This window comes from Pelmatolapia mariae, linkage group LG3_W (assembly GCF_036321145.2).
Source record: "Pelmatolapia mariae isolate MD_Pm_ZW linkage group LG3_W, Pm_UMD_F_2, whole genome shotgun sequence".
Lineage (NCBI taxonomy): Eukaryota > Metazoa > Chordata > Actinopteri > Cichliformes > Cichlidae > Pelmatolapia > Pelmatolapia mariae.
In genome coordinates this window covers 68,636,517-68,664,197 of record NC_086229.1, presented here as the reverse complement: position 1 = coordinate 68,664,197, position 27,681 = coordinate 68,636,517, and the positions used below count along the sequence as shown (strand labels likewise).

The 27,681-nt window shown below is 41.0% G+C and overlaps 1 protein-coding gene across 1 annotated transcript; it reads right to left on the bottom strand.

The window, feature by feature from the left end:
- Positions 1 to 10,342: 10,342 nt before the first annotated feature.
- Positions 10,343 to 27,378, bottom strand: LOC134624750 (zinc finger protein 226-like). Its single transcript, XM_063469768.1, has 3 exons — positions 27,276 to 27,378; positions 12,061 to 12,174; positions 10,343 to 11,601 (listed from the first exon to the last, which is right to left on the bottom strand). The coding sequence occupies exons 2-3, from the start codon at positions 12,076 to 12,078 to the stop codon at positions 10,351 to 10,353; spliced, it is 1,269 nt and encodes a 422-aa protein (XP_063325838.1). The 5' UTR covers positions 12,079 to 12,174; positions 27,276 to 27,378; the 3' UTR covers positions 10,343 to 10,350.
- Between the last annotated feature and the right edge of the window lie 303 nt (positions 27,379 to 27,681).

The following is a 27,681-nucleotide window of genomic DNA, read 5'->3' as shown; positions in this document are numbered from 1 at the left end:
CAGCTATGACTGAATGACATTTGGGACAGTTTGGGAATTATAAGGGTCGTATAAAGAAGTGTTGTTGTTTTTTTTTAAATCTTGGTCTAAAATATGAACTCTGTGTGACAATCCCCTCTTTAGGTGAAGGGCTTTTGTTTCTTTTTTTAGTTAACAAGTTTGCATAATTGTTTAAGTCAGTCCAGTTTGTCAAAGGTTGAATCTTATAGAGTGTTTAAAGTGTTTTATGAAAGTAAAGATCCATGTACTTTCACACTGACACTTTTCTCTCTCTAATCTCTCGATAACCTCTTATGTAACTTTTCTTACAAGAAAGCTATATAATAATTTATATTATAATTGCAGCATTGCTTAAACTTTTCGTTTTCAATAAATATTTACATGTAAACCAAATGAACGTCCTTTTTGTGCATATTTTTGTGATGTATCATGATGTGAAATCTTTTATTTATTTTTAATGAGAAGCTGAAGTGTAGCAGAGGTCTTTGAGCTTCTCCCTGTAATAACCTGGTAACAGCAATAAGAATAAGAACAAAATGTTAAAGTGGATCAAAGTATGAACGATGACTCAATTTTCAGCAATAACTCTCATCTGTTCTCTAGTTTTGTTTCTACTTTCTTCAGAAAATGTTATTTGCTGCATTGATTGACTTCAGGGATGATGTTTCCTACTCAGAAAAAAGAAACTGTTTAAGAAATTTTCATAACCATTTAAGTTGGTTTTCCACTTCTTCTGGCGTGAATATGAATATTATAAATATGAATATTTCCTTCACTGCAGCAGCCTAGCAGGCGTGAGAAGCCATTTTTGTTGATTAAGTTTTCTCCTGTTTTTCATTTAGAAAGTTAGCTAAGTGAATTGTCTTTTGTTTGGTTTTCATTTTGTGTAGGAAAGCGTAGGGACCATAATGGAGTTTTGTTTGTTATTTTCGGCATTGCTCACTGCTGAAGCAAATAAATGGCTGCTTAGCACTTTAAAAGATACTACTGTTTGTTCTTTCTTGGGTGGCGCGTGAGTGGGGACACTTTCTTGTTGCGTTCAATACACGCCTAGACAAAGAACGTAACACAGCAGAAAGACGAGCAGCAAGTTCAGTGTCAACAAAACCTCAGACAGAGTCAAACATCGTGCCTGTGTCACCAATATGACCTGGTGACACAGATAGTATACAAATAAAATTTGTTTCTTCATCCTCTGCTGAGAAACAGCTGAAACCTGAGGAATGAACACAACAATCAACACAAACATTACCTGTCCTTTTATCAACTGCACAAGTAGTACTGCTGGCTAACAGGGTAAGGGTGTTGTGGTTCTGTAGCTCTGTCCACCGTTTTAGGGAACATATTTAGGCTGTGTTCACACTGCCTAAATCCTAGCTGGATTCGATGCGGAAGCGCATCAAATCCAACTTTCTTGACCCTGTGCGACCCATATCCGGTATAACAGTTTGAACAGCACAAATCTGATATTTTCAAATCTGACCTGGGTCACTTTCATATGTGGTACTGAATCCATATCTAATGTTTTAGAAAGCGACTGTTGTTTGAATGGTCAATTGCTGGATTTCACAAAAACTATGCATATAAACATAATTATGGAACTACAATATAAAAAACTCTTGTTTATTCAGCTGCCATCTCTCTTGTGGATTTTTTACAGTCTACAGTCTCAGATCAACACAGCCCTGCCCTCCAGCACCATCAGCACCAGCACTCTGCATGGCCCTGTTCCTGTTGGGCACAAGATCAGGAGCACAGCCCTGTTAGTGTCTTCAGTGAAAATTTACATCTTTGCACCTTTCTAATATAAAATGTTTTCTGTAACATGTTTTCTAATGGCTCTGATGAAGCCACAAGCTGAAACATGTCTGTCTCTTTATTTCTGCTTCAGTATCTTACACAGTGAACATGATACATGGCATAAATACTTCAGGCAGAACATGGTACTTCAAGTTTATATGTGTGTAGACCTTATAAAAGTTGATGCAGCTGCTAACTGATCTGGGATCACTGCACAAATAATCTACAATGACGAGGTGAGCAGTGGGAGGACCTGCATGTATAAAACAGGTGTAACCAGGACTAAAACTTTAAAATCCAACAGCAGGGTCGTCCTGATGTCACATCTCAAGTCCCCCCATGACAGAGACTTATTGAGCTGTTTGGGCACATTTAATTATCTTTGTTTCCTCTTAGCTCCTGTTAAGGTTCAATATTGAGGACGAGAGTAAGAACAACCATGGTCCAGAAAAGCTTGGTCAAACAACGATTTTAATGAACACACACAGCGTGGGGAGATGTGCACTGCAAAACATCAGCTGTAGATCTCCGCCCCAAAACTAAACAGGAATGGTTTTATAACATCAGGGTAGGTTTACTGTAAGTTAATTCAAAACCACAATGACTTTTAACACAGTGTGAAAAGAACATCGCCTCGTCTCCATCCCAGGTGTCTTCCTGTCGCCACCGGACGCCCTGCTTATTGGCTGGAACATCAGCAGCATGTCTCAAGGCACACTGTCACTTGTGCAGACACAATTTTGCAGTTGCAAGCTTTTACAAAATATTATTTGAACCTTCACCTACCCCTGAGTCCAACTGCTGTGTAAGTGTGTCTATGTGTGTGTGTCGACCTCACACAAACTTTGTCTTATGAGAAGAGAGGCCAATTCTCATGTACCTAATAACCTAACTAAAACTATATATATAGAACCACTACTAAAAGCTTAATCAAAAGATATAAATGAATAAAAGATAAAAATTGAATAACCTGGTTATTCAAATAGCATCATCCAAACAGCTCCTCAAAATAACTTGCACTTAGACTCTGCTTTTAGTTTCACTTTCTGCAAAGCATGCAGTTTCCTGTCTATTTTGGCACAAAGTGTACTCAGAGTTAGGCCTTTCTTTAATAATGCAATGTAATCTGCATATAAACATTTGAGATTATAAAAAGCATTCAAAAGCATTTAAGATTATAAATTCAACTCAACAGTTTAAAGTCACCATAACTGCACCTGTAATAAAAGTTAATATGATACCAGTATGTTTAAACATCTGAATGCAACATCAACGCAATGGTAATGATGATGATCACGAACAATAGCAGTAAAATATTTCCCTGATCCCCACACTCCATACATTGTTCTATAAACTTAGCTTTTGGTTTTTACCTCCTCTAATAGGGTCAAATGTCAGAGGCGTTCCAGGACAAACTGATACTACTGTGCTGCCACCTGCTGGATCTTTAAACACAGTGCATCTCACAGGTACATAAACTACATGTTTCATTTTTTGATAAATATAAGGATAAGGATCAAGGATCAATACTAATCTAATCATAATAACTCATCTCATCCTCTAATAATACATTTTTATTCCGAATTTCATTTTTTAATCATTGATCAGAATATAAAAAGCAATATAAAACTAAATTCTCCACTAACATCATCTTAATTTCACCCTCAATAGCTAGGTTTCATTTGACGTAGACGTGACGTCGACGTAAAGCGCGAAATTTGACTGGCGGTCGGAAGTGAAAAAGATAAGCGCAAAATCACAGACAGACAGTACGCAAAATGCCTATGTCCTGTTGTGTTTACGGATGCTCCAGTAGGTCGACCAGAGAAACCGATAAACGGTATTTTAGGGTACCAAAAATAGCCCAACGAAGAGGAGAAAAATGGAAAATTCTAACCGAAAAACGTAGGAAAAAATGGATTTTAAATTTACGTTTACAGTCGGGAGGAGCAGAGTCTGCCAATGCCCGTGTCTGCAGCGACCACTTCGTCAGAGGTAATGTTATGTTTGCAAACGAACTTATTAGCATTAGGTTGTCGTTAAATTCTCGTTTACTTAGTGCTTTTAAGTTAGTAGTCTAATATTGACTTGATTGGGACTATAGGCTGCCCAAGTGCTTTGGATGACGAAGAGTCGGAGGACTGGGCTCCGACGGTCAATCTCGGCTACGAACGAAAACCCAGATCGGAATCGGCAATTACCCAAGTCTTCAGAGGTGTCTCGTTAGACCTCTGGGAATGGTTTACCTTGAAACAAACAACTGTCACTCTAACGAAGTCCTAAGGATGTGGCATGTTTGTTGACGTTAAAGCCGCTACCGCTAACTGTTAGCGTGTTTAAGATAAAGCAATATAAGAACAAACACTCACCCTTGCAAACACCAAACTGTATCCATCACGGAGACGTTTTGTTCCAAGGTTGTGGACCCACCCGCTGACAAAAAAATTGTACGCCTCCAGACTCTTGAAAGCTTTCATTTGCTGCCTAGTGTAGTAAGAAGTCTGGAGGACCAAGTAGTTGGTGATATCCACAGCCTCGATAGTAGGCAAATCCTTTACTTCTGTGGTGTATTCGGACATTTTCAAAGAATACGGATCACGTCCGATATATTTTTTAACTATCTGTTTATATCTCTCCCGAGAAACGGGGTCTAAAGTTGCACAACAGCTGCTCTCCTGACTCTCCACAGTGTCCTCCATGTTTACTTCCGCCCTCCACTCAAAAATCGCGCTGCCTCCGCACGTCATCAGAACCACGTGACCGCAACCCAACTATTCATACATTAATCATGGAAACTAAAACACATAAATACACAAAATAAGTTTAAGGTTGTTAAAATATTTAAATGTATATTTTTATGTCACACTTGGGATTTCCATGTGAGTCTAAAGTCCCCGGAGCACGTTACACCCACTCAAGGAAGCAGTTGCATTTCCACTGGGCGTGCCACAGCGTGTTTCAGACGTAGGGCTCAGGAATGCTTTAAAGAGTCCTGTCAGTTTTCACATATTACAGCACACACACTGCCTTTGAATCACACCTGAGTTTAATATTTGCCACTTCACACATCTGTTGCAAAATGAAACTCAATGAAAAAAATACGACTTTAAGTTTTCCAAAACATGTTTTTAAATCTGACGGGGGACTGAATTCTTGTTTTGACAATATTGAAAAGCTAAACGTTGTCCAGTGTTCATCAGCAAGGTTTTCTGGCATGACAACATACACAAGCATCATTTCTTTGGTTAAACAGATTCTCAGATTAGTGACCTCTTAATAGCAGCGCACTAATCAGTGAAGCTGGTGTCACAAACACAGATGCTCCAATACAGCGATAAGAATTTCACGTGGCCCTCAAGATGATTCTGTTTCTCTTCCTGATACGAATTAACTGGAACTAAATTTAGCAAACAAAGTTAAAGACATTCTTTAAAGGACCACATATACCCAGCATAACAAGGGTAAGCTTGATATTAGTAATTAACTACTGTTCTTCTGTCTGTGAGATGCACACTGAAACTATTTGTCATCTGGACAAAAAAGAGAGGACAGTTTATTTTGTTTATTTTAATCTGATATAACCTCTTCATGATTACCATGGTTACATAAAGAAAACAAACACACATCCTTTTCAATTAATTGAATTTCACCCACCTTTATTTTAACACAAGTACCCTACAAAATAAAATACAGTAAACACAATTTTCTGATGAGAATCTTTTTTTGCTATTATTATATTTAAAAGCATGATTTTAAATCTACAACAATAAATCTTTCTAATCTTCAAGCTTTTAAATCATACTAAAACATTTACTGTGGCAGCTTGCAATTTACTGTAACTTGCACAGAATTTAACAATGAAAAAAAGTGTTGCACATGTCAAATGTGTTGGTGATGACTGCTTTCACTTTTCACTTCTTTGGAAGTGACTGGATGTGATCAGGGTGTAATTCATGTGGGTGGATGGCTCAAAGCTGTCAATACAGTGTGTAATCTTTGACAAAGCATGCTGCACGTGTTGTGCTCTGTGCTTCACGCAAATATGAGCATGCCTGTGCAAGCTAGGAGATGATTTAAACCCACTGGGTTTAAATCTGGGACTCTGGTGAAGTTTACAATAAACTAAGAATTTAAAACTCTAGTAATTTAAAACTCTAGTACAGAAAGACAATTAAGAATAATAAAAGTTGCATTAGTAGCTCATTTCATGTGAGAAGTCTTACAGGTCCACGTCTGTAGTCTGATACAGGAACCTAACATTAGGTTCCAGAGTCCCAGAATCCTCTGGTGTTTCTTGGTGTAATTTCCATCTGTGAATTCCCAGGGGTCGGATCTTCTGATCTTCAGATGCCATATAATCATTGTCACAACCCTTACATTTTCTTATCCATATGCTGTACTTCATTGTACATTTATAGTGGAATTGGATTTGTCATTAGCATTCACACTTTTTTTCATTTCATCATCATTTCCTTTTAGCTCAGTTAGACATGAATCTTCTGTGTTTTTATGACCAAAACCACTGATCAAAGACCACTGATCAATGGCCATGAGTACCATTCACAGAGAGTTGGGGAATGGCTGCAATCACAGCATTGTAAGATGCCGAAAGAAAACCTGTAGTGATCCCATATGTGTCAGGAGTATCGGAGCAGTTGAGACGCATTTTTTTCTAAACACCGGGTCTCTGTGGCTTTTAAACCCCAAAAATACGCTGCGCCAAAAACTGGTCCACCCCAAGGATTGGGTCCCCCGACACAAACAGAGTAACATAGTGTACGCTGTTAAGTGCCAGGAGGATTGCCAGGATTTATACATCGGGGAAACCAAACAACCTCTGGTGAAAAGGACGGCACAGCACAGAAGAGCGACCTCGTCAGGCCAGGATTCTACAGTCTATTTACACCTACAGGCCAGTGCACACTCTTTCAATGATGAGGATGTACACATCCTGGACAGGGAGGAACGCTGGTTTGAGCGCGGAGTCAAGGAGGCCATTTACGTGAAGAGGGAAAGACCATCTCTGAATCGAGGAGGGGGCCTAAGGGTACATCTGTCACCATCTTACAATGCTGTGTTACACCCCAGCCCAGGGAAAACCGGCATGCAACATAAGGAAAATAAAAATAAGGAGAAATGCCCCCACACTCCCTGCTCTCAAGGAAGACGAACCAAAAAGACAACTGCCACGGATTTCACAACAGCCAGTCAGTTTATTAAGTCCCAAAAGGTAGCGGGCGTCAGGGTGAGCATGGCCAAAACAACAAACAAAAACTCTAGAAATGAAACGCAGCTGGCTTACCTTCACAGAAAACCCCAAAGGAAAATTACAGGTGTCTTACCTGCCTCCCTAACCAAAGACTAGAGAAAAGGTTCCCAAAGAAAAATGGCTTCTCACCCCTACAGCTACCGAGTAAAAAGGAATATCGACAACTATTTACATCTATTTACAACAAACTATTTACAACATGGCAAAAGCTTCCAGAATACAAATTCACATGCAGCCACATGCACAATTCGTTGGGAACAGGAAGTAGGCGGGGGGCGTGCAAGTTGAGAAGGGTCTTCATTTATAGCCGGTCTCTCCCAGTCCTCCACCAATGGTCAGCCTCCACCTGGAACTCACATAGAAGCAATAACACAGGACACAACTATGCCACCCTCTGGTGTGGCAGACAAAAAACACAGTACAAAAATATCCATAACACTGAATCATAACAGCTGTGATTGCAGCCATTCCCCAACTCTCTGTGAATGGTACTCATGGCCATTGATCAGTGGTCTTTGATCAGTGGTTTTGGTCAGTGATTGTTGATCAATGGTCATGGTAATTTGCATAATTAAGATTAAGGAACTGACCTCACAGCCCATTGTTCCTTCAGTGGGCTGGTTTCAGTCATTATGCAAATGTACTGTTTATAAGATTGGGGAAACCTGCAGTCAGCTGAGACTGAAGAAGTCACTAGGATGAGTGACGAAACGTTTCTCCCACAAAACGCTACGTCAAGATGAACAGAATCAACTTTTGGAGATTTACTTTCCTGGATGATTGAGAATGCATCAAGACACTGAGGCTGAAGCATTGGCTGTTGGGGAGGTGAGGGGTGGTGGACCCTGGCAGCTCCGAGGGCCCCCAAGAGTCAGGCGTGTTCCCCGAAAGACGTGCTGACAATCGGTGGTGAGCCACGGCTTTCCCCGGAGCTCCTCCTCTACATGGGTGCAAGCTGCTTGCTGCCGCTCACAGAGGTCGGGCTCCATGATTTCCGTAGTAGGTCTTTCTAAACAACTAAACACTGTACTTTCAGTCTCAGAACACAATTCAGTCATAGTTTCCGGCCCCGACGAATCAATGCACATTTCGCTCTTCTCTATAGAAGGATTGTGAGACACAGACACACAGTCACTCACCCCCGGGGGTAGCGCAGTGCAACGGCGGCGCTGACGCTGGTTCTTTCTGGAAGTGGGTACGATGGATGCTGAAGCCACCGAAGCAGAGGGTGACATGGCGGCGATCTCCTCGTCGTCCACCCACATCCTTGCCAGAAAAGAGGCAGGTGAAGTAAAGTCCGAGCGGGGTGGAGAGGGCGAGCAGCTGGTCCGAGGCGGTGCAGCAGGTGTGAGTTCCTCCTCCGAAATGAGCCAGGGCTTCCAACGAAGCTCGTCCTCCCGTAAAGCTAGCAATACCTGCTGTCGCTCATCGTCGTCGAAATCTGTGGCCTCCACCATCTCGGTGCGCTGGGCTGTGCAGCTTGACAGTGGTGGAGACGAACTGTGAGTTGATGGCGGTGCAGCGGTGAGCTTCAGAGTCCCTACTCTGACTGCCTCCAGCTCGCGAGGCAGCGGCGACGACAACGAAAACCATTTACGGGTCTGAGTCGTAGGTGCTGAGGCGGCGTTTAACACCCTCTGAGCCAGCGCGCAGGCGCGAAGCTCCTCCTTCAGGGGGGCCAGAGAGTCGAACGCCTCAAAAATCTGGGGCAACTGCCGGAGCTGTGGTGCCTTCTGAAGGATGGCGTCAATGGCCGCCAAACCAGTGGACACCACTCTGGGGTCCGTGCACCCACAGATGCGCGTCATGAGCCGGCTGACCCGTTGCAGCTCCTCCCCAATCTCGTCCGGACTGTCCACTGGGTCTGACATGGTCAGATCGTACTGTCATGGCAGGGTGCGCCGGTGTGAAGAATGAGGTAGACCCAAGAGCAGACACGGTGGAGACAGAACTAGGTTTTCAAAATAAGGCAAGCCTTTATTGTGGCTGAAGGCATGACAAAAAAACTAGGGAACACTAAAACTGGGAAAACTAAGAAGACAGAGAACACTGTGTAAACTAAAAAGGCTAAGACACTCTGTGAAGGAACTATGGAAAAATTATAAACACAGAGTAACTAAGCAGGCTATGAAACACAGTGTCACAATAAGGGAAACTACAAAAATATGAGGTGAGGATAACAGACGATCTGACACTGACACAAAGACACACTGGGCTTAAATACACTGAGGAAGTCATCAAGGAATTAGGGACAGAAGGGGAACACAGCTGGGAGGAATAAGACCTAATGAGACAAGGGGAACAAAGCTAGAAACACTGACATAAAACAGGAACATGAACCTTCAGAGTAAAACAGGAAACAAGACACCACAAAACAAAGACGCAGACACGACACAGAGACAGACTAGACACTGAACTAAACCTGCAATAAACATGAGAACACAAAAACCTACGAACTAATCCCTAAAAAAGAAAAACTGAAACAGAGTCATAATCATCATTATCATCATAATAAGAAAAGAATCCAAAATGCAAAAACACACCAAAACATAAAAACTCAAAATACTGGGTCAAACTGACCCAGAACCGTGACAGATACATTATTAATTTGGTAAAAAAGACATTCCTATAACTTTAATAATACAGTAACAAGTACAACTACTAAACACTACTGTGTCCTAAGGAAACAAAGACTAAAATGTAACAGAGATAACATTTTAGAGAATTCAAATCCCTCAAAGGAAAAAAAAATGAACTTGATATACATATCTATACATGCAGCTTCCTAAATGTAACATTCAGGATTATTCAGTGCAGCTCCAGAAATCAGAGCTACCTCATCAGATCCATCAGTGACATCAGCTAACACTCTTTACAGGAGATTCAAGATAAAAATAAATACATCCTCACAGTAACTGCACTTGTAAAGTTACTTTCTGGTGTGGATCTGTTGGTGTTTTTTCAGCTGATGTGGAGCTTTAAAAGTCTTCTGCATCTGTTGTAAATGGTTTCCCACACTGATCACAGCAGGAAACATCAATTCCAGTGTGAATCCGCAGGTGAATATTTCGGTAGTGTTTGTCACTGAACCTTTTTCCACAAAAGTCACAGCTGTACGACTTAATTCCAGAGTGGGTAACTAGATGCCTCTGTAAGCTGCTATTTTAAGCAAAAGTCTTACCACAGAACTCACATCTGTGTGCTTTAACTCCACTGTGCATGATATAGTGTAATTTTAAGACTTTATGATGGGTAAAAGACTTTCCACACAAGTGACAGTTTTACGCTTTAAATCCACTGTGGAAGAGTTGGTGTCTTTTTAGGCCTTGAGCCAGGGTAAAAGACTTTCCACACAAGTCACAGCTGTAAGGTTTAAATCCACTGTGGATGAGTTGGTGTTTTTTTAAGTGTCCAGCCTGGTTAAAAGACTTTCCACACAAGTCACAGCTGTAAGGTTTAAATCCGCTGTGGATGAGTTGGTGTGTTTTTAAGCTTCCAGCCTGGTTAAAACACTTTCCACACAAGTCACAGCTGTAAGGTTTAACTCCACTGTGGATGAGTTGGTGTTTTTTTAAGCTTCCAGCCTGGGTAAAAGACTTTCCACACAAGTGACAGTTGTAAGGTTTAACTCCACTGTGGATGAGTTGGTGTTTTTTTAAGCTTCCAGCCCGGGTAAAAGACTTTCCACACAAGTCACAGCTGTAAGGTTTAACTCCACTGTGGATGAGTTGGTGTGTTTTTAAGCTTCCAGCCTTGGTAAAAGACTTTCCACACAAGTCACAACTGTACGCTTTAACTCCACTGTGGATGAGTTGGTGTTTTTTTAAGCTTCCAGCCTGGGTAAAAGACTTTCCACACAAGTGACAGTTGTACGCTTTAAATCCACTGTGGAAGAGTTGGTGTCTTTTTAAGTGTCCAGCCCGGGTAAAAGACTTTCCACACAAGTGACAGTTGTACGCTTTAAATCCACTGTGGATGAGTTGGTGTGTTTTTAAGTGTCCAGCCTGGTTAAAAGACTTTCCACACAAGTCACAGCTGTAAGGTTTAAATCCACTGTGGATGAGTTGGTGTGTTTTTAAGCTTCCAGCCTGGGTAAAAGACTTTCCACACAAGTCACAGCTGTAAGGTTTAAATCCACTGTGGATGAGTTGGTGTGTTTTTAAGCTTCCAGCCAGGGTAAAAGACTTTCCACACAAGTCACAGCTGTAAGGTTTAACTCCACTGTGGATGAGTTGGTGTGTTTTTAAGCTTCCAGCCTGGTTAAAAGACTTTCCACACAAGTCACAGCTGTAAGGTTTAACTCCACTGTGGATGAGTTGGTGTGTTTTTAAGCCTTCAGCCCGGACAAAAGACTTCCCACACTCATCACAGCTGTACGGTTTAACTCCACTGTGGATGAGTTGGTGTGTTTTTAAGTGTCCAGTCCGGGTAAAATCCTTCCCACACTCATCACAGCTGTAGGTTTTCTCTCCCTTTCTTCTGTGACGTTTGTCGGCCTCCTGAGAGCGCTGACTTCTCGCTCCATGTTGGTCCTGCAGTGACAGAGATACAAACAGAGGCAGTGAGTTAAATGCAGTCATGGAAAAAACTGAAACTCTCTCCATTAGTGGAATCAAACATGTCAACAAACACATTTTTGGTGTGTTACCACCACCTTCTGGTGATAGTGTCACATTACAATGATGTGCTACAATAGGAGGTGTAATGAAAATTACATTATTGAAGAAATATTGATCAGTGGAGAAAATCTTTAATGAAAATCTTTTACAAAATTGCAAGTTCAACTGATGATAATGTTGTTTCAGTGTGTGTACATAATATATAATCTTTGTATTTTCTTGCAACTTCTGTGGTTTTTGGTTGTGAATGTAGATTCTGTATATATGGATAAGCCCAGGATGCAAAAGATAAAGCTGCTGTTAAAATGTTTTTAAAAACCAACCAGCTGAACACACAGTTTCAATAGTAGTGTAACTGTGATATTTTCTCACCTTCTGTGTTGAAGTCATTGTTTCCTCTGTAGTGGCTGAGCTGAGTCCAAATGGCTGAAATTGCTCCTCTGTTGCACCACCAGACTCTTCTCCAGCTGAAGCAGAGGCCTCAGCCTATGAAGAAGCGGAGATTGAAAGCAGGGAGCTCTATGGAGAACTTTGTGAGGAAGCTGAGCCCATCAGTGCAGTGCACACACACTAACGAATATGTTCAACAACAATGTGAGTTACATTTCCCAGACACTCAGCACGACCCAGCACAGCCTCCTAAAGGAAATTGCAATGAAGTAGATGTACAAGACAGTACACAAATATCTAATCCATTTATAACCAACACTCAAATGAAACCACAACCTGTAAACAGAGAAAGGAAACAGGAGCAAACAGTGAACACGTGTAGTCGACTCATACTGGTCCAAATCCCCAAAGCACACCCCCAACCATAACAACTGCATACCTGAATCAAGTGAAACGCAACAGTTTGCAAAGTATGGAGGACCACAAGAGCGACGCGCATCGAAATAAAAATTTCTGTGCTTTAATAATGAATTGTAGAATAAATTCTGCAATTGTAAATTCATTTTTGAATTCCAATTTAATAAACTGCATTTCAAAATCCTTTTTCCAATTGCATTTCAAAATCCTTTTTCCAATTGCAGTTCAATATCCTTTTTCCACTTGCAATTTAATAAACTGCAGTTCAAAATCCTTTTTCCACTTGCAATTTAATAAACTGCAGTTCAAAATCCATTTCCCTTTCCTGTTCGCTCCGGGATTAGCTGCTGGATTAGCTCCTGGATTAGCTGCTGGATTAGCTCTTCGATTAACAACTTGCTGGAGGCTATTCAAATTAGCCACACCGTGGGATGTAAGGAGCTCTCTGATTGGTTGGTCAGACACAGGCTGTCTGCCAGCCTGGATTTTTCTAGCTCATAGCTTCTCCCTGCTACGAAGCGTGTGTGCTTGTACAAAGGCCGTTCAGCGTCGGGATTTACACTCGGCTCGACACGGATATGTGAAGAATGAAGGGACCCTGCAGCGAAACGGAGAGCCCAACATCTGACTGAGTGCCTGTTTACTCAGTCTGACCACCTGTTGAAGGTAACGTGCTAACATGGCTAACGCTAGCATCACCGCACGTAGCCCCGTTATTTTAAGATCATCTTAGCTAATGAAAATTTTACGTCGCACCTGTACGAGCTCGCTACGTGTTTTGTAAGCTGCCGTGCTCTTCACAAATAAAGCTGGAAGCAGCTCAGACTGTTAGAACCAGCACTGAGCCCTGTTACATTTATACGGTGTTAGAGCAATGGCTGCAACCTACAGCCTTTAAACTAGCGATTAAAATGCTGACAGTAAACTCGTCAGTCCAGATGTTACCACATTACTCTATGGTACTTAGAGTTAAAACAACTGAGACAGGCTGATTAAAATAACAGCTGTCAGTTCTCTCATTCAACATATATAGACTGGAGATCACACTACTGATTTCAGTTCATTTAATATGTGAGTGCACAGATTTATTCTCAACTGGACATAAATGATGATCAAAGGTTGTATATATGATGAATTCATCAAATCCCAGCCTCTAACACAGTGCGCTGAATCTTAGCTTTGAATGTCCAGTATATTCTAATCAGTGCAATGTAAGCATTCACTGAACCTATAGTATCTACACCTGTGTGGCAAATGTGTGGTAAAGACACAGATAATGAAATTTAATAATTAATACAATATACATCATGAAAAATGAAAGCTGAAATTGATTCAGTTTAGTACTTTTCTCTGTATGCTCTGTGATTATAAAGGCCTTAAATTCTGTGATATATACTGTAAATGATTTTCACAGAGGTCTTAAAGTGCTTAAATCACTGCTGATAGTCTGGTTGTTTATATTTTCACGTTTTTGTGTCTGTAGGGCTGTTTGATGACGATTTGGACTCCTCTGGGAGATGAGGACACACCCACATCTGTTCCATACTGCAGCCATTGATGGTGTTACAGCTCTGAGTCAGCTTTGGGCCACAGCAGCTTACAAAACACGTAGCGAGCTCGTACAGCTGCGACGTAAAATTTTCATTAGCTAAGATGATCTTAAAATAACGGGGCTACGTGCGGTGATGCTAGCGTTAGCCACGTTAGCACATTACCTTGAACAGGTGGTCAGACTGAGTAAACAGGCACTCAGTCAGATGTTGAGCTCTCCGTTTCGCTGCAGGGTCCCTTCATTCTTCACATATCCGTGTCGAGCCGAGTGTAAATCCCGACGCTGAACGGCCTTTGTACAAGCACACACGCTTCGTAGCAGGGAGAAGCTATGAGCTAGAAAAATCCAGGCTGGCAGACAGCCTGTGTCTGACCAACCAATCAGAGAGCTCCTTACATCCCACGGTGTGGCTAATTTGAATAGCCTCCAGCAAGTTGTTAATCGAAGAGCTAATCCAGCAGCTAATCCCGGAGCGAACAGGAAAGGGAAATGGATTTTGAACTGCAGTTTATTAAATTGCAGGTGGAAAAAGGATTTTGAACTGCAGTTTATTAAATTGCAGGTGGAAAAAGGATTTTGAACTGCAGTTTATTAAATTGCAAGTGGAAAAAGGATTTTGAACTGCAGTTTATTAAATTGCAAGTGGAAAAAGGATTTTGAACTGCAGTTTATTAAATTGCAGGTGGAAAAAGGATTTTGAACTGCAGTTTATTAAATTGCAAGTGGAAAAAGGATTTTGAACTGCAGTTTATTAAATTGCAAGTGGAAAAAGGATTTTGAAATGCAATTGGAAAAAGGATTTTGAAATGCAGTTTATTAAATTGGAATTCAAAAATGAATTTACAATTGCAGAATTTATTCTACAATTCATTATTAAAGCACAGAAATTTTTATTTCGATGCGCGTGGCTCTTGTGGTCCTCCATAGCAAAGTACCTAATTCGCAAAGAACTAGTTAGCACAGGTCTTTTGCAATTTGATGACAAACCTGAAAACTATTGGGCATGGAAAACTTCATTCATCAGCGCAACCAAAGACCTAAATTTGTCTCCAAGAGAGGAATTAGACTTGCTAACAAAATGGTTGGGTCCAACATCATCCGAACAGGCTAAGCGGATTCGTGCTGTACGCACCCTCAACCCTGCTGCAGGTGCGAAGATGGTCTGGCAACGCCTTGAAGAGTGCTACGGCTCACCTGAAGCTATTGAGGCTTCACTCTTAAAAAAGGAGTGGACTTTCCCAAACTCACAAATGAAGACAATGTTAAGCTGCAAGAACTGCAAAATGCAGATCCAGAAAATGACAGACTTGCCCATAGACCGAGTCACCCCTGAACCACCCTTTACCACTCTAGGCCTAGATCTGTTTGGCCCATGGACAATTGTGACGCGTCGTACAAGAGGTGGTTGTTCCCAGAACAAACGTTGGGGTGTGTTATTCACATGCATGTCAACTAGGGCTGTGCATATCGAACTGATAGAGATTATGTCTGCTGATAGTTTTATCAATGCATTAAGAAGGCTCTTCTCTATTCGGTGCCCAGCCAAGTTTCTGCGCTCAGACAGAGGCACCAACTTTGTGGGCGCTTGTAAGGAATTAGGCCTAGACTCAGGAAACAAAGCAATAGGAAAGTACCTGCAAGAGAGAGGGTGTGTTTGGACATTCAATCCCCCTCATGCGTCTCACATGGGAGGCTCGTGGGAGCGGCTTATAGGGGTCACCAGGCGCATTCTGGACGCCATGTTGTTACAAACTGAACAAACACGTCTTACTCATGAAGTGTTGTGCACCTTCATGGCCGAGGTAATGGCAATTATTAATGCAAGGCCTCTGGTGCCCATATCCACTGACCCTGACAGTCCTGCAGTACTCACTCCAGCAGTGCTACTAACGCAGAAGATGAGTGCTGTGTCTGCTCCACTTGGGAACTTTTCATCAGGGCAGTTGTTTGGGAAACAATGGAAACATGTTCAACACCTTGTTGATACCTTTTGGAAAAGGTGGAAAGGAGAATATTTGTCCACCTTACAAAGTCGTGCAAAATGGACAGAGACTAGACCTAATGTCAAAGAAGGAGATGTGGTCCTGCTGAAGGACTCCCAAGCCAGCAGGAACGAATGGCCCATGGGACTAGTAGTAAAAACATTCCCCAGCAGCGACAAGAAGGTCTGAAAGGTGGAAAATGAGGCTCAGACAAGAAGTGGTTTGAGGTTGAACTACACGCCTGAATCCCATTAAGCAATTCCTGACTAATACCAGAAAAACGCTTCTCAAGTTCAGAGATCATTCTGTCCAGACAAGGAAACAACAATTTCCTTTTAAGCTCTTCTGACACAGAAGAGCCACAGACTTGACTGCCTGCCCCACAGGTTGACTCAACAACAAATCCATCCATTCTCTTTTTTTTCTGCCTCTGTCCAGAAGACTGCTCCAAAACGGCTGGTTTGCCTCACACATAGCCTTTGTTTTTGCATGAAGATCTATAGCAGTGGCATCACTGCGCTTCTGCTTCAGTGTCTCAACCACCGCATCTTTGTATGTCTGTGCCTGGGCAATATCTATGGTCTCCTTCTGTAGGTATCTGTGTAAACATTCAGTTACAGACAGTAGATCCTTTAAAACAATCAGCAAATACACTGAGGAGAATTTACTGAGTTTTGCCTTCAATCCCACTGCAATAGGTGTGTTGATAGAGGAAAGGCACTCAATGATGGCAGGGAAATTGTTAAGCACAGCCGTTACTGAACGAACCTGGCATGCCCAGTGTGTGTTTCACTTTGTTCACTTTGCTCCAATCCTAATTTCTTCTGAGTGTCCATGAACTTGTGATGGTTTACAAGAGAAGCACTAAAGAAGGAATGGAGACTTTCAAGCATGTTAAAGAACTCTATGGTTTCGGTAACAGCTCTGCATGTGTGACATAGGATGAGATTTAACTCATGTGCATAGCAATGAACATATATGGCCTCAGGGTGCTTCTTTTGAAAATGGGCTTGCACACCTCCAACTGTTCCGCTCATGACAGCTGCTCCATCATAGGTCTGTGCCACACATTTCAACCGCTCAATTCCCTTCTCTTGCATCTGATTCTCAATAGCAGTATTTATCGATGCACCATCAAAGTTTGGCATTTCTGTCAGGGCTAGGAACCTCTCTTTAACTACACCTTCCACAGACACATACCTCACATGGAGTGCCAACTGTTCCGTCCTTCCATCTCTATCCTCATCAGCCATAATGGCATACATCTATGATTCCTTCATCTCACGAACAATAGCTGCAGTTACTTCTTGTGAACAACATTCAATCATCTCATTCTGACTACTACAAGAGATGTATGTGGTGTTTGATGGGGGGGTGTATCTCTGCAAGAATGGATCAAACTTTTCCAAAAGTTTTATGCACTCGCAGAAATTGCCTTTATTGTCACTCTCTTCTGTTTCGTCATGACCTCGAAATGATATTCCTTACTTCCACAAAAAGCAGGTCACTGCCACAATACGTTCCGGGTACTCCCTTCTTTCACTTACTTCAGTGGCACTTGCTGCCGCTATCTGTTCAGCAATATTGCCTTGTGACAGACTTGCTTTGTAGCTGTTCCAACAAACTACACTGTCCTTGTGTGACTGGGTGGCTTCATGTTTTTGAAACTTGCTCAGTGCTTTTTGCCAGTTACTGACTCCATCATTCACTAATGTGTCATACTGTTAAGAGATTTTTTTAGGATTTTAGGATTTTTATTATGTTATGCTTAAAAGTACGTTTATCTAAATGTGTTTGCTCTTTCAGTTACACTTAAATGGGGAAGTGCAGACTCCACAGGAAGCCTGCACGCAGCACGGTTCTATTTTCTCTCTTCCTGTATGTGCTCTCTGAATAAAGGCTGTTTTTTTTTACTGCAGGGTGCGAGTCTCCCTGAGTCTCACCCGTGTACACGTTAAACCTGTCTGAGCGTTTTTATTCTGACCTGAGTTGCAATACAGGAAAACTCCTGACACATACCTAAGACTTTTGCCAAAGACTCGACAAGCGAAGCAGAAAGCAGCATTTTTTTGGGAAGAATATTCTAACCATTTAAAGCTTTTGAACCAGTTTTCTTGGAAGGATCTTTTTTGTGTTCCAAATTGAGTGAGAGGGTACTGGGACAGTTTCAACTGTTTAGGACCAGTAGTCTTATCCCCTAAATCAAGAGCCATATCTTGAACTCCTTTGGATTGCTGACTGGAATGCTGCTCTGTCTGCCTCTCCTCATCTCGTTCCCTGGTCTTCTCCTCCTTGTGTAATGAAATTAACCAAACAGTAAATCATATAGACAATTAGGAAAATGTAATGAAGGTGTCCTGTTCAGAATGAAGTCTAATGATATAAGGTCATGATTCTGAAACTGCCAGTGGTACATGAACTCCCCATTGTGGTACTTGGAGGAAAGTCATAAATAATTTTTGAAAATAAAAATACTTCAAAAAAAGTACAAAACTTTGAATTAAAATATTTAAAGTATACTAAATTCATATTTCAAATATCCTAAGCATTGTCTTCCCTTTTCTTCTTGTTTCAGTGTCAGCCTGCTACATTTTCACGTTCTTAGGCTGCTCATTCTGACTTAATGCGCTTACTTTTTAATAGGGCTGCACGATTAATCGTTAGAAAATCGTGATCTCGATTCATACTTATGTGCGATCTCATTTCCAAATGACAACGATTTAAAAAAAAAAAAAAAAGACGACGACGATTTTACTGCATTTGGATCCGGGACGTAATCCGCATGAAAACAAGCGCTCACTCTTCCTGCTCAACAAATGACAAGGGCGGAGCCTTATACCACGTGATACAGAAGCTGTGCCGTGATGCTCAAATTGGCAGGGAAAAAACAACGGAGAACACGTCAGGGATGACGAGAAAGTGACAGGAGAAAATCCATCCTGGTCCACCACCCAAACATCAATAACGGGAACCTTATACAGCGCTTCCCTATACACGTCGAACGCCCGCAGGCACAAAGAAATTACGGAGGCTATTACTCATCACCTGACCAAAGATATATCAACACTGTGCAAAACGAGGGATTTAGGAAAATGATCAACACCCTAGACAAACGCTACACAGTGCCGTCCCACAACTATTTTTCTATTGTTGCACTACCTGCTCTATACACGAGCAACGGTGGAGACGGAAGAAGAATATATATGACACCTTTTTTTTTTTTGGGGTGTGTGTGTGTGGGGGGGGGGGGGGGGGGGGGGTCAGAGGTCAGGGGAGGGGTGGGGGTTTTTGCCTGGGGGGATTGCCCCCCCCCACACCCCCTTTGCCGAGCTTAAAAACTGGCATCTTGTGCACGTATGAGCACGCGCGCATGCACTCTCATGCACGCGCTTTCACTCTTCCGAAAAGGGACACTTCCTGTGGCCATGCGGTCCCACTGCGCATGCTCTGTCTTCTCCTAGCAGGGTGTTTTTTAATTAGGTTCATCAGCCGCTGTAGGCATTTTGGCTTTTCATGGTAAATTTATACAAACAGGAATGACTTTGTCTTTTTATTCTATAGAAAGACTTTTGTTGTCAGACAATCGAACTGAAACGGCAGTTGTTTCTATCAACTCATTGTTGGCTGTTTCAGACTTTAAGACGCTGTTTATCTCAAGAAATGGTGAATAAGGATGTGGAGAGAGACCAAACTTTTATCCCTTTCATTAAATAACTGCATCCCCCCCAAAAAAACCTTTCACCTAAGAACAGCGCCGTTAGTTCGCATTAATTTTCAGTTAAAATTTAAAACAATTAAAACAAAAAAACGCGAGGGCTTTCCCAGACATTCTTTAAAACACAGATGTGCAACGCATTATTTAATTAGTTTTTATCAGCTGATGCGTTTTAGTTTTCAGTGTGAATATATACAAACAGGAGTTACTTTTACAGTAGTGTTTTTACACACTCTAACCGAAATGGTAGATTTTGTGTGTTTTTAACAACTGCACTTTGGGGAGGGGGATAGTTAAGGTGAATTTGAGGTCTGTGCTTTGGGGTGGGGGAAGAGGCATAAAGGTTTATAAAAGCCAGCAAACTCTATCCTTGAGCCTGACACCCGCACGTTAGTTTGTGTATTCGACCGTAAATTTTTAGAGAAAATATGCATTGAATTTTGATGCCATTTTTAAAACATAGATGTGCAATACATTATTTTAATGTTGTTTATCAAACGCTGTGTGCGTTTTGGTTTTCACTGTGAATGAGTTACTTTTGTAAATGCAGGATCACATTTTTTTTTTTAATGGTGCTTTTTAGACACTGATGTGAAAGATAAATGCTTTCGGTAGATGCAGCTTTGCTGGATTTGTTTTTTTAACTTGGTGAAACATAGTGCGAAACTCTTAATTTAGTATTTTTTTTTACAGGTTTTAACTGCGTGGTCTTTCTGTCTTTCTGGAAAATGTTGGTAAACTTGTGACATGAGAGCATGCACCGTGCTCTTCAGACCTGTCAGCTTTGGTCGTTTCATGGGTCCTCTGTTGATAAAACTGATTGGTTTCTTTTTTTCTTTTTTTTTTAAATGGATCTTAATGTTTAGAGACAATAGCGAAGGTACTGACCTGTGTGTCTCTTTAAGCTCTAGATGTTAAATTCTAAGGCTACATATTATTTATCTCGCACTAAGTCTGCTTGGCATATGCTATGTATAAAGGCTCTTGACCTTTCCAAAAAAAAAAAAAAAAAGCGTAGAGGCGATTTTAGCGTGATTAATTTATTACAATGTCAGTTTCTGGGAAGTTTTCAGTTTTCCCTCCTGTGTCTATGGCTGGTGCAAGCATTTTGTTTATTTGTGAAACTGAGCGTGGTTGCGGACAATACCGACTGTGCTGTTTGAATTGAGTTTCGTGTTGGATTGCTTTCTTTAATTGTTAATTCTCTGCGAGCAGTGAAGAACCAAACTAGTACTTCAAAGTTTAGAATCAGTTTTGACCCCAGTGGCCAGTGCGAAGTTGTGCTGCAGATCCCAGCATGAAAGCTGAGGGTCCAGCCAGCCGACAGAAAGGCCAGTTGATGCCTCGACGTGCGTTGGAACCGGTTTTGCCCGCACAGAGCGTTTCTGACATGCTGACGTTGCTTATGCATAGAGCTGGGCGATATAAGATTTTTTCATATCACGATATGCTTTTTTCATTTCAGGCGATAACGATATATATCACGATATAAGCCAAATAACTATATATGTAAGATTTAAATGTGATGTTGCTCACAAATAAAATGTGAAATAATCAGCAGCTTGTTTTGATTTAAATATTCATTTTCCATAATAAGTTCAACAGGGCAGATATACTTAAAATGAGGCTTCAGTTTTTTGCAAAATAAAGGCAAATATTCCAAACTACACAAAAGGCAGCCGCTAAAGCGTTTAAGTTTCAAAATAGAACAAACAAAACAGACTATTAAATTGTCAGTTCCACTTAGAAACAAAATATTAATTCTAAAAATAAATCTTAGTTTATTTTACAGAAAAAGAGACAAAATTGACCAACTTACATAATATTGCTTTGGAAGCGCTGTCTGAGAGAAATGTTTATGTCCAGGGAGTCGGTAACGAGGATCCATTACCTTAATTAGCTGCTTGAATCCTTCATTTTCGACCGTGTTTATTGGTAGCATGTCTTTAGCAAGACAGTAAGCTATGGCATTCGTTATGTGGCTATGGCTCTTACCTTTTTTGTCATATGGTAAGACGCTGGCGAAAGCCGACTCAATTGTCTGTTGCTGCTTCACATGGATTCCCCTGGTTGTTTTCGATGACGAATTAGCGAGCGTGCTCCAGTGGGTGGCACTGCTTCAGGTGATAAAAAAGGTCTGTTGTATTTCCAGACTTTGTGGGAACATGCTTTCGGCACAATTTACAGTGCGCGTTACTCTCTTTTTTGTCAGACTTCAAATAGCCGAAATACCTCCACACTACGGAACTTCTCTGGCCTTTCCTTTCGACAATCTCTCCGACATTGGAACCGTCATCTATGTTCTCTTCGGTATTCTGGTCACCAAAAACCCGGCACGGCGGCTGGCTGCTTCCCAAACAAATACACACGCGCGCCTTGGCACTTGAGCTGTACGTAACAAGTTACGTGACGTGACGCTGCGGCTGTGATTGGTTCGGCTCTGCGCTACTTAATTTTTATTGGCTATTGGTTTTTTTATAAGACAGGAAGAAAGAGACGAGGTCTATCGCAATAGTTTCATTTTTCTATCGAGAAAAAGTTATTTCGCAATACATATCGTTATCGTTTTATCGCCCAGCTCTACTTATGCATAAGAGAAAAGCAACAATACAGCGTGCTTCTCTGCTCCAAGACATCCTTTCACACGGTATGTATGTCTGTCTGTCAGGGCTAATTATTCAAACCCTGTTTAAAAGGCGACTCATTTGTTGACCAAAAACATTTCCTCTAAATTTGCAAAGTTACTGATTTAAAAATATATATTTTCGATTTTTAGCTGGATGTCACACTCTAGACTCTTGAGCATATTTATATAGCAAAATTCACAGTGGTATAAACATGTTAAATAAAAGATGCCCAAGTGTACGCCAATGCACTCTAATGCATGCCTTTAAACTGTATGCTGATAAGTCTGTATCCATAATTTGTGGATCTGCTGATTTGTTTTTAATGTGGCACTTTTTTTTCACGAACTGCAGATGATGAAATCGTCTTTATTTGAGAAAGTGTCGCTAAGCTATTGTTGTTCATACTTACTGAGTTCCCTAACCACTTCTTTACTATGTCAGCAAACTTTCTGAACAGGAAAGGTATCATAGATTTAAAGACACATCTTCATTGAAGCAAAGGCAAAAAATTGGAATGAATTTTATGTTCATATTAAAGAGTGAAAATCCAAAATCTGCTGCAATCTTTTGTATTAATGATCTCTCTCTCTCTCTCCCTGTGTGTGTGTGTGTGTGTGTGTGTGTGTGTGTGTGTGTGTGTGTGTGTGTGAGTGAGTGGGTGTGTATAATGCTGCGTGTGTGTGTGTGTGTGTGTGTGTGTGTGTGTGTGTGTGTGTGTGTACAGGAGAAAGGTGATGGCAGGAGCTTTTTTTTTAAATGCATTTCGAATCAACTTTTTTTTTGTTTTACAAGAAGTGTATTTCATACATTGGAACAAATGTAATCTTTTCTATACTTTAGAACTATGAAACTCTAAAGATTTTAAGTTCATGCACATTGTGAAACAAGAATCTAAATCTTTCTGTCACAATGATTTCTATAAACGCATGTTGTTTATGGGGATAATGTGAAAAATCTTTTGTGGGCTCTAATAATGATCAGTGGTGATTGAAGAGGAAGCTTGAACCCTGGCTCTGGAGATTTTCATGACAAGTGACAGTGCAGACATTTGCTAATGAGAGAATATGTTTTATCATCATAACGACTGCGAATTTAAGCGTCGTTAAAGTGTCACTTCAGCAATGCTGCCAGGAGAAAGAAGTGTTGACTCATGTTTTTTAATAGAAGACTTAAAACACTAAACTCTAATTTCTGGGGTTTATTTTAAGTTTACAGAATATAACGTCTGGTATGACAATGAGTTTTACTTCTCACTGTCTGTGTTATGTGTATCCATTTATCACGTATGCTACTTTGCTCTGTGGACTAAAATGTTTCATTGTATTCATGAAATAAACCAGAATTTCAATGTCCGAATCTTTTTACTGTTTTTCTGCTTTTGTTCACTCCAAGTTTGACGAAACCCACAGCTCACTAACAATGTGGAGCAATCTCAGTGTATTTGACTGCTTTTTCCCTAAACACAATCAGTTGACTGAGAGAAATGCCTTTAGTCCTCACTTTGGTCATTGTGAATGTTGAAGGAGATTTGTTTCATAGACACCTTATACTAGTGTTTCCCCACTTTCACAATGCTGAGGTGTCAAATCCACAACCCCCAACAGATGGTTTGTCACACACTGGGTTCAAACACTCAAAAAGCAACACAACAGCAGGTTCAAGAAGGGCAGGACCCCCTTTATTTGCACACCCTCACACACTATAGATTTTTAAAGTTGTGGTGTACAATGGTATAGCCACAGATGTGACTTCTACTTTTGATGAAGATCACTCCACATGCATATTTCTTAAGAAATTAAGCGCCTTTATTAAGCTCTTATTTATACCTGTCTACACAATAATAGACACCGTGTGCTCTGTGACATTATAGTCTTCTACTTCTGCTTCCATTGGTTTGCATTTTCAACTCCCAACCTTTCAGGTTGTTATGAACGGCTTATATTTCTAACATTTTGTGATGTAAAAGTGAACCACGCAGCTTTTTTATTTTCTGTATGATGGGATGACTTAAGACACGAGTTATTTAAACAATTCTAAATGACAGTTTGACGGCCATAGTAGGGCTGGGCGATATGACCCAAAATTCATATCTCGATATTTTTTAGCTGGATGGCGATATAAGATATATATCTCGATATTTTTTTTAAATCCATAAAGTAAGAACAAAAAGAGAGTTCTTAGTCAAAGCTGTGTCCCAGATGTCACACAGGCACTTTTATTAACATACAGCATAGATGTACATGAAAAAATTACTCAAAAATAAATTATGAGCATTTATTAAATAATAATGCTACATAAATAAAAGAAAACTGTTGTTTTTGTGCATAACAAACAGCTCACAATTGTGCAGTCAAAATGTAAACTAAAAGACGCTGAGCATAATAACATAGACAGATTTCACAGCTGCTCTGTTCCCAACTTCTACTGTGTGACTGACAGCCTGGAGTTTGAAATCCTCTTTGTAGCCATGTCTCTGAACAGGTGCCATTTATGGTCCCTATACACACACAGTACGGTAATATTACGTTGAAGCACAGTACGTATCACTCCGCGAGGCTCCGCGGTAGCCGTAATGCTCCGACAATCCATCAAGCGGTGCAGCTCCGTAGCTTACCAAAGTCATACTAAAACATTTTTGACGTATTGCTGAGCGCAGTGTATCACATAAAATCGGTTCGCGGTCATCAAGCACAACCAGAATTCTTACATAAGGCGCGCTGACTTTTGAGAAAATGAAAGGATTTTAGGCCGTGCAGCCCCTCTGGGCTTCATGGCGTTAGCATGGTTAGCTCGTTAACACGTTGACGCCGTCCAGCCCCACGCACGGGGTGATGCGCGGTAACTCGTTAACGGAGATTTGCCGTGTCCATCTTGTCGCTGCCTGCAGGTGAAGCAATGGGGGAGGAGGGGGAGTTGTGTTCAGTGAAGGAGAGGCAAGGCCGAGTAACGTTGCGTAAAGACAAAAGTGGACGAAAGAGAGGCAAACTTGTGGCTCCACAAGTATAATTATAACGTAACATAGACTATATCGATATAAAGGATATTGTCACATCTTATATCTCGTATAAAAATATATCGATATTTTTAAAAATCTCGATATATCGCCCAGCTCTAGGCCATAGTACTTTATGCGGGTCAAATATGTTAAGGATAATGTTTCTCAATGTAACATTGCAAAGAACTTTTGGATAGGATACAACATTTTGTAAACAGTTACCTCAGAAGCTGCACTGTCAGATCTATGTATGTAAGGTTAAACTTTCCACAGTACTTCCACTTAAGTAAGTAACCAAACACATAAAGTTACCCTCACCAATAATCGACTGTTCCTTGAAAAAAGTAGCACAAGCAGACAACTGACTCAGCAATGATAAGTGGAACTACCTGAGGCCGAGACTCAAGCAGAAGAAAATTAAAAGTTGTTTTGTGTTTTTATGGCTCGAAAGATTGAAGAAAAATATGTTTAATAATTCAACAAGAGCCGCACCTTCAACACATGTACATTCAAATTTTGGAACAGGCTCAGCATTGCTGTTGTTCAATAGTTTTTATCCACTCTCAAAAGTCATTTTATGGCTTTAATATTTCCAGCTGATAAGGAGACTTACAGCATTTCAAATGCCCGTCCAAATGCTTTAAACATCCGCTTTGTCTGTAACAACAGCATCAAACTGCAGAGCATTGTTTTTACTCAAATTCAGCATTTTCTGATGAAAATTTAGCTGCTTTTTTTTTCACTGTAACACCCCCCAGTGCCATTTTTCAGGATGATATTCTTGGAGATTCATTTTTTATATATATACACTTATGCTTTTGGAGTGAGGGTATCTAATACGCATGTTGTCACTGTGTTTTGTACTACCAACTGTGAGGGCTCTGCTTTTACTTTGAGAAGTCTGGTTTTATTTTGTCTCGTGAGTGTGTGTGTTTTTCAAAGGAGATCTTCATCAGTTTGATTTTGTTACCACAAACTTTGTGTAAAGTTCACAACAGAGGTAAAGAGATTTAAACACACCAGTTTAAGGAGGCATGCAGGGGTTGGACCAGCTGCACATGACAGATGAAGAAGAGAGTGTCAGCGGAGATGTGCAACAGAAGCAGAGGGAACATTTTACAAGATGATAAATGGCAGATTTAGATGATTACGGATTATGTTGACAAGATTAAAAGACACGTCCGTCAGAGTTCAGCAACATTTCAGTTTGATTAAATTAAAGTTATTGTTTTTTGTTTTGTTTTGTTTTTTTAAACTACACAGGGTTTATTTTCTCCTTTGATAGTAATCATATTGAACATGTCAGTGATGGAAACAAGAATATAAAGAAAAATGCTAAACGTGTGTCTAATTAAACTGTTCCTGTGAACCATAAATCATCCTTTAGTATGTTCGGTGTTACAAACTTGAAGAAGCACAGAAAAGATCATCAGACATTAATCTAATCCGTTTTCAGCCTTCATTCATATTGAAATCTTTCCTGCTAGACCGAAGTGTAGCGTTTGATACCGTTGGCCATTACATTTTATTACATCTATTATTAAATGGATAGTCCTCTTCACACACTGAAGTCAGTTATGAAGCTCCACGGCTTCTGTGCAAAGACTAGTTCTGTTTACATTATACTTGCTTTAGAAGGCATTTGGCGATCGGCCCGATTTTGGCCTTCGTCGTGCGTCGTGCATCGTGTAGTGTACGTGGGGTCACGAGAAGCGATTAACACCTCACGACCAGCTCCCGATCAACAATCGCTTGGTCGTGAGGGTGTCACCGCAGTTTCTCACACTGCGCACGCGCAAACGCATAAACGGCGGCGAAAAAGACTGAGTAGTAGGATGGCACAAGCGATGGATCATCATCATGCAGATAAAGTCCTGTAGGTAAGTGCAATTTAGCTGTTGCTGCTTACCTCCAGTTCTCGTTGTAGAATTGACAGACCGTACTGCCCACGTTTGCCCAGCCATTTCCTTGTCCATACACGCAGTCGCGTTTTCTTTTTAGATCTTTCTGCACACAGAATGGCACACACTGCTTCTCTTTGGTGAGCATTTTCAAATTTCGCGGATTGGAGTCTCCTCAGTTCCGGATTCTTCTTCTTCATATTGTTCTTCTTCCGGAAATAGCAACACGACGTGTTGTGCATGTACGCACAGTGTGAGCACTCAGGTCGCATCAGAGCATCGGGTCGTATAGTGTGAGACCCTGCATCGTGACCTATGAACTTCTAACCCCTGCGAGTCAATCGTACAGTTTGAGCAGGAGCTGAATCGCGCGACTGAAAAAATCGCACAGTGTGAGCCCGGCATAACTCCAAT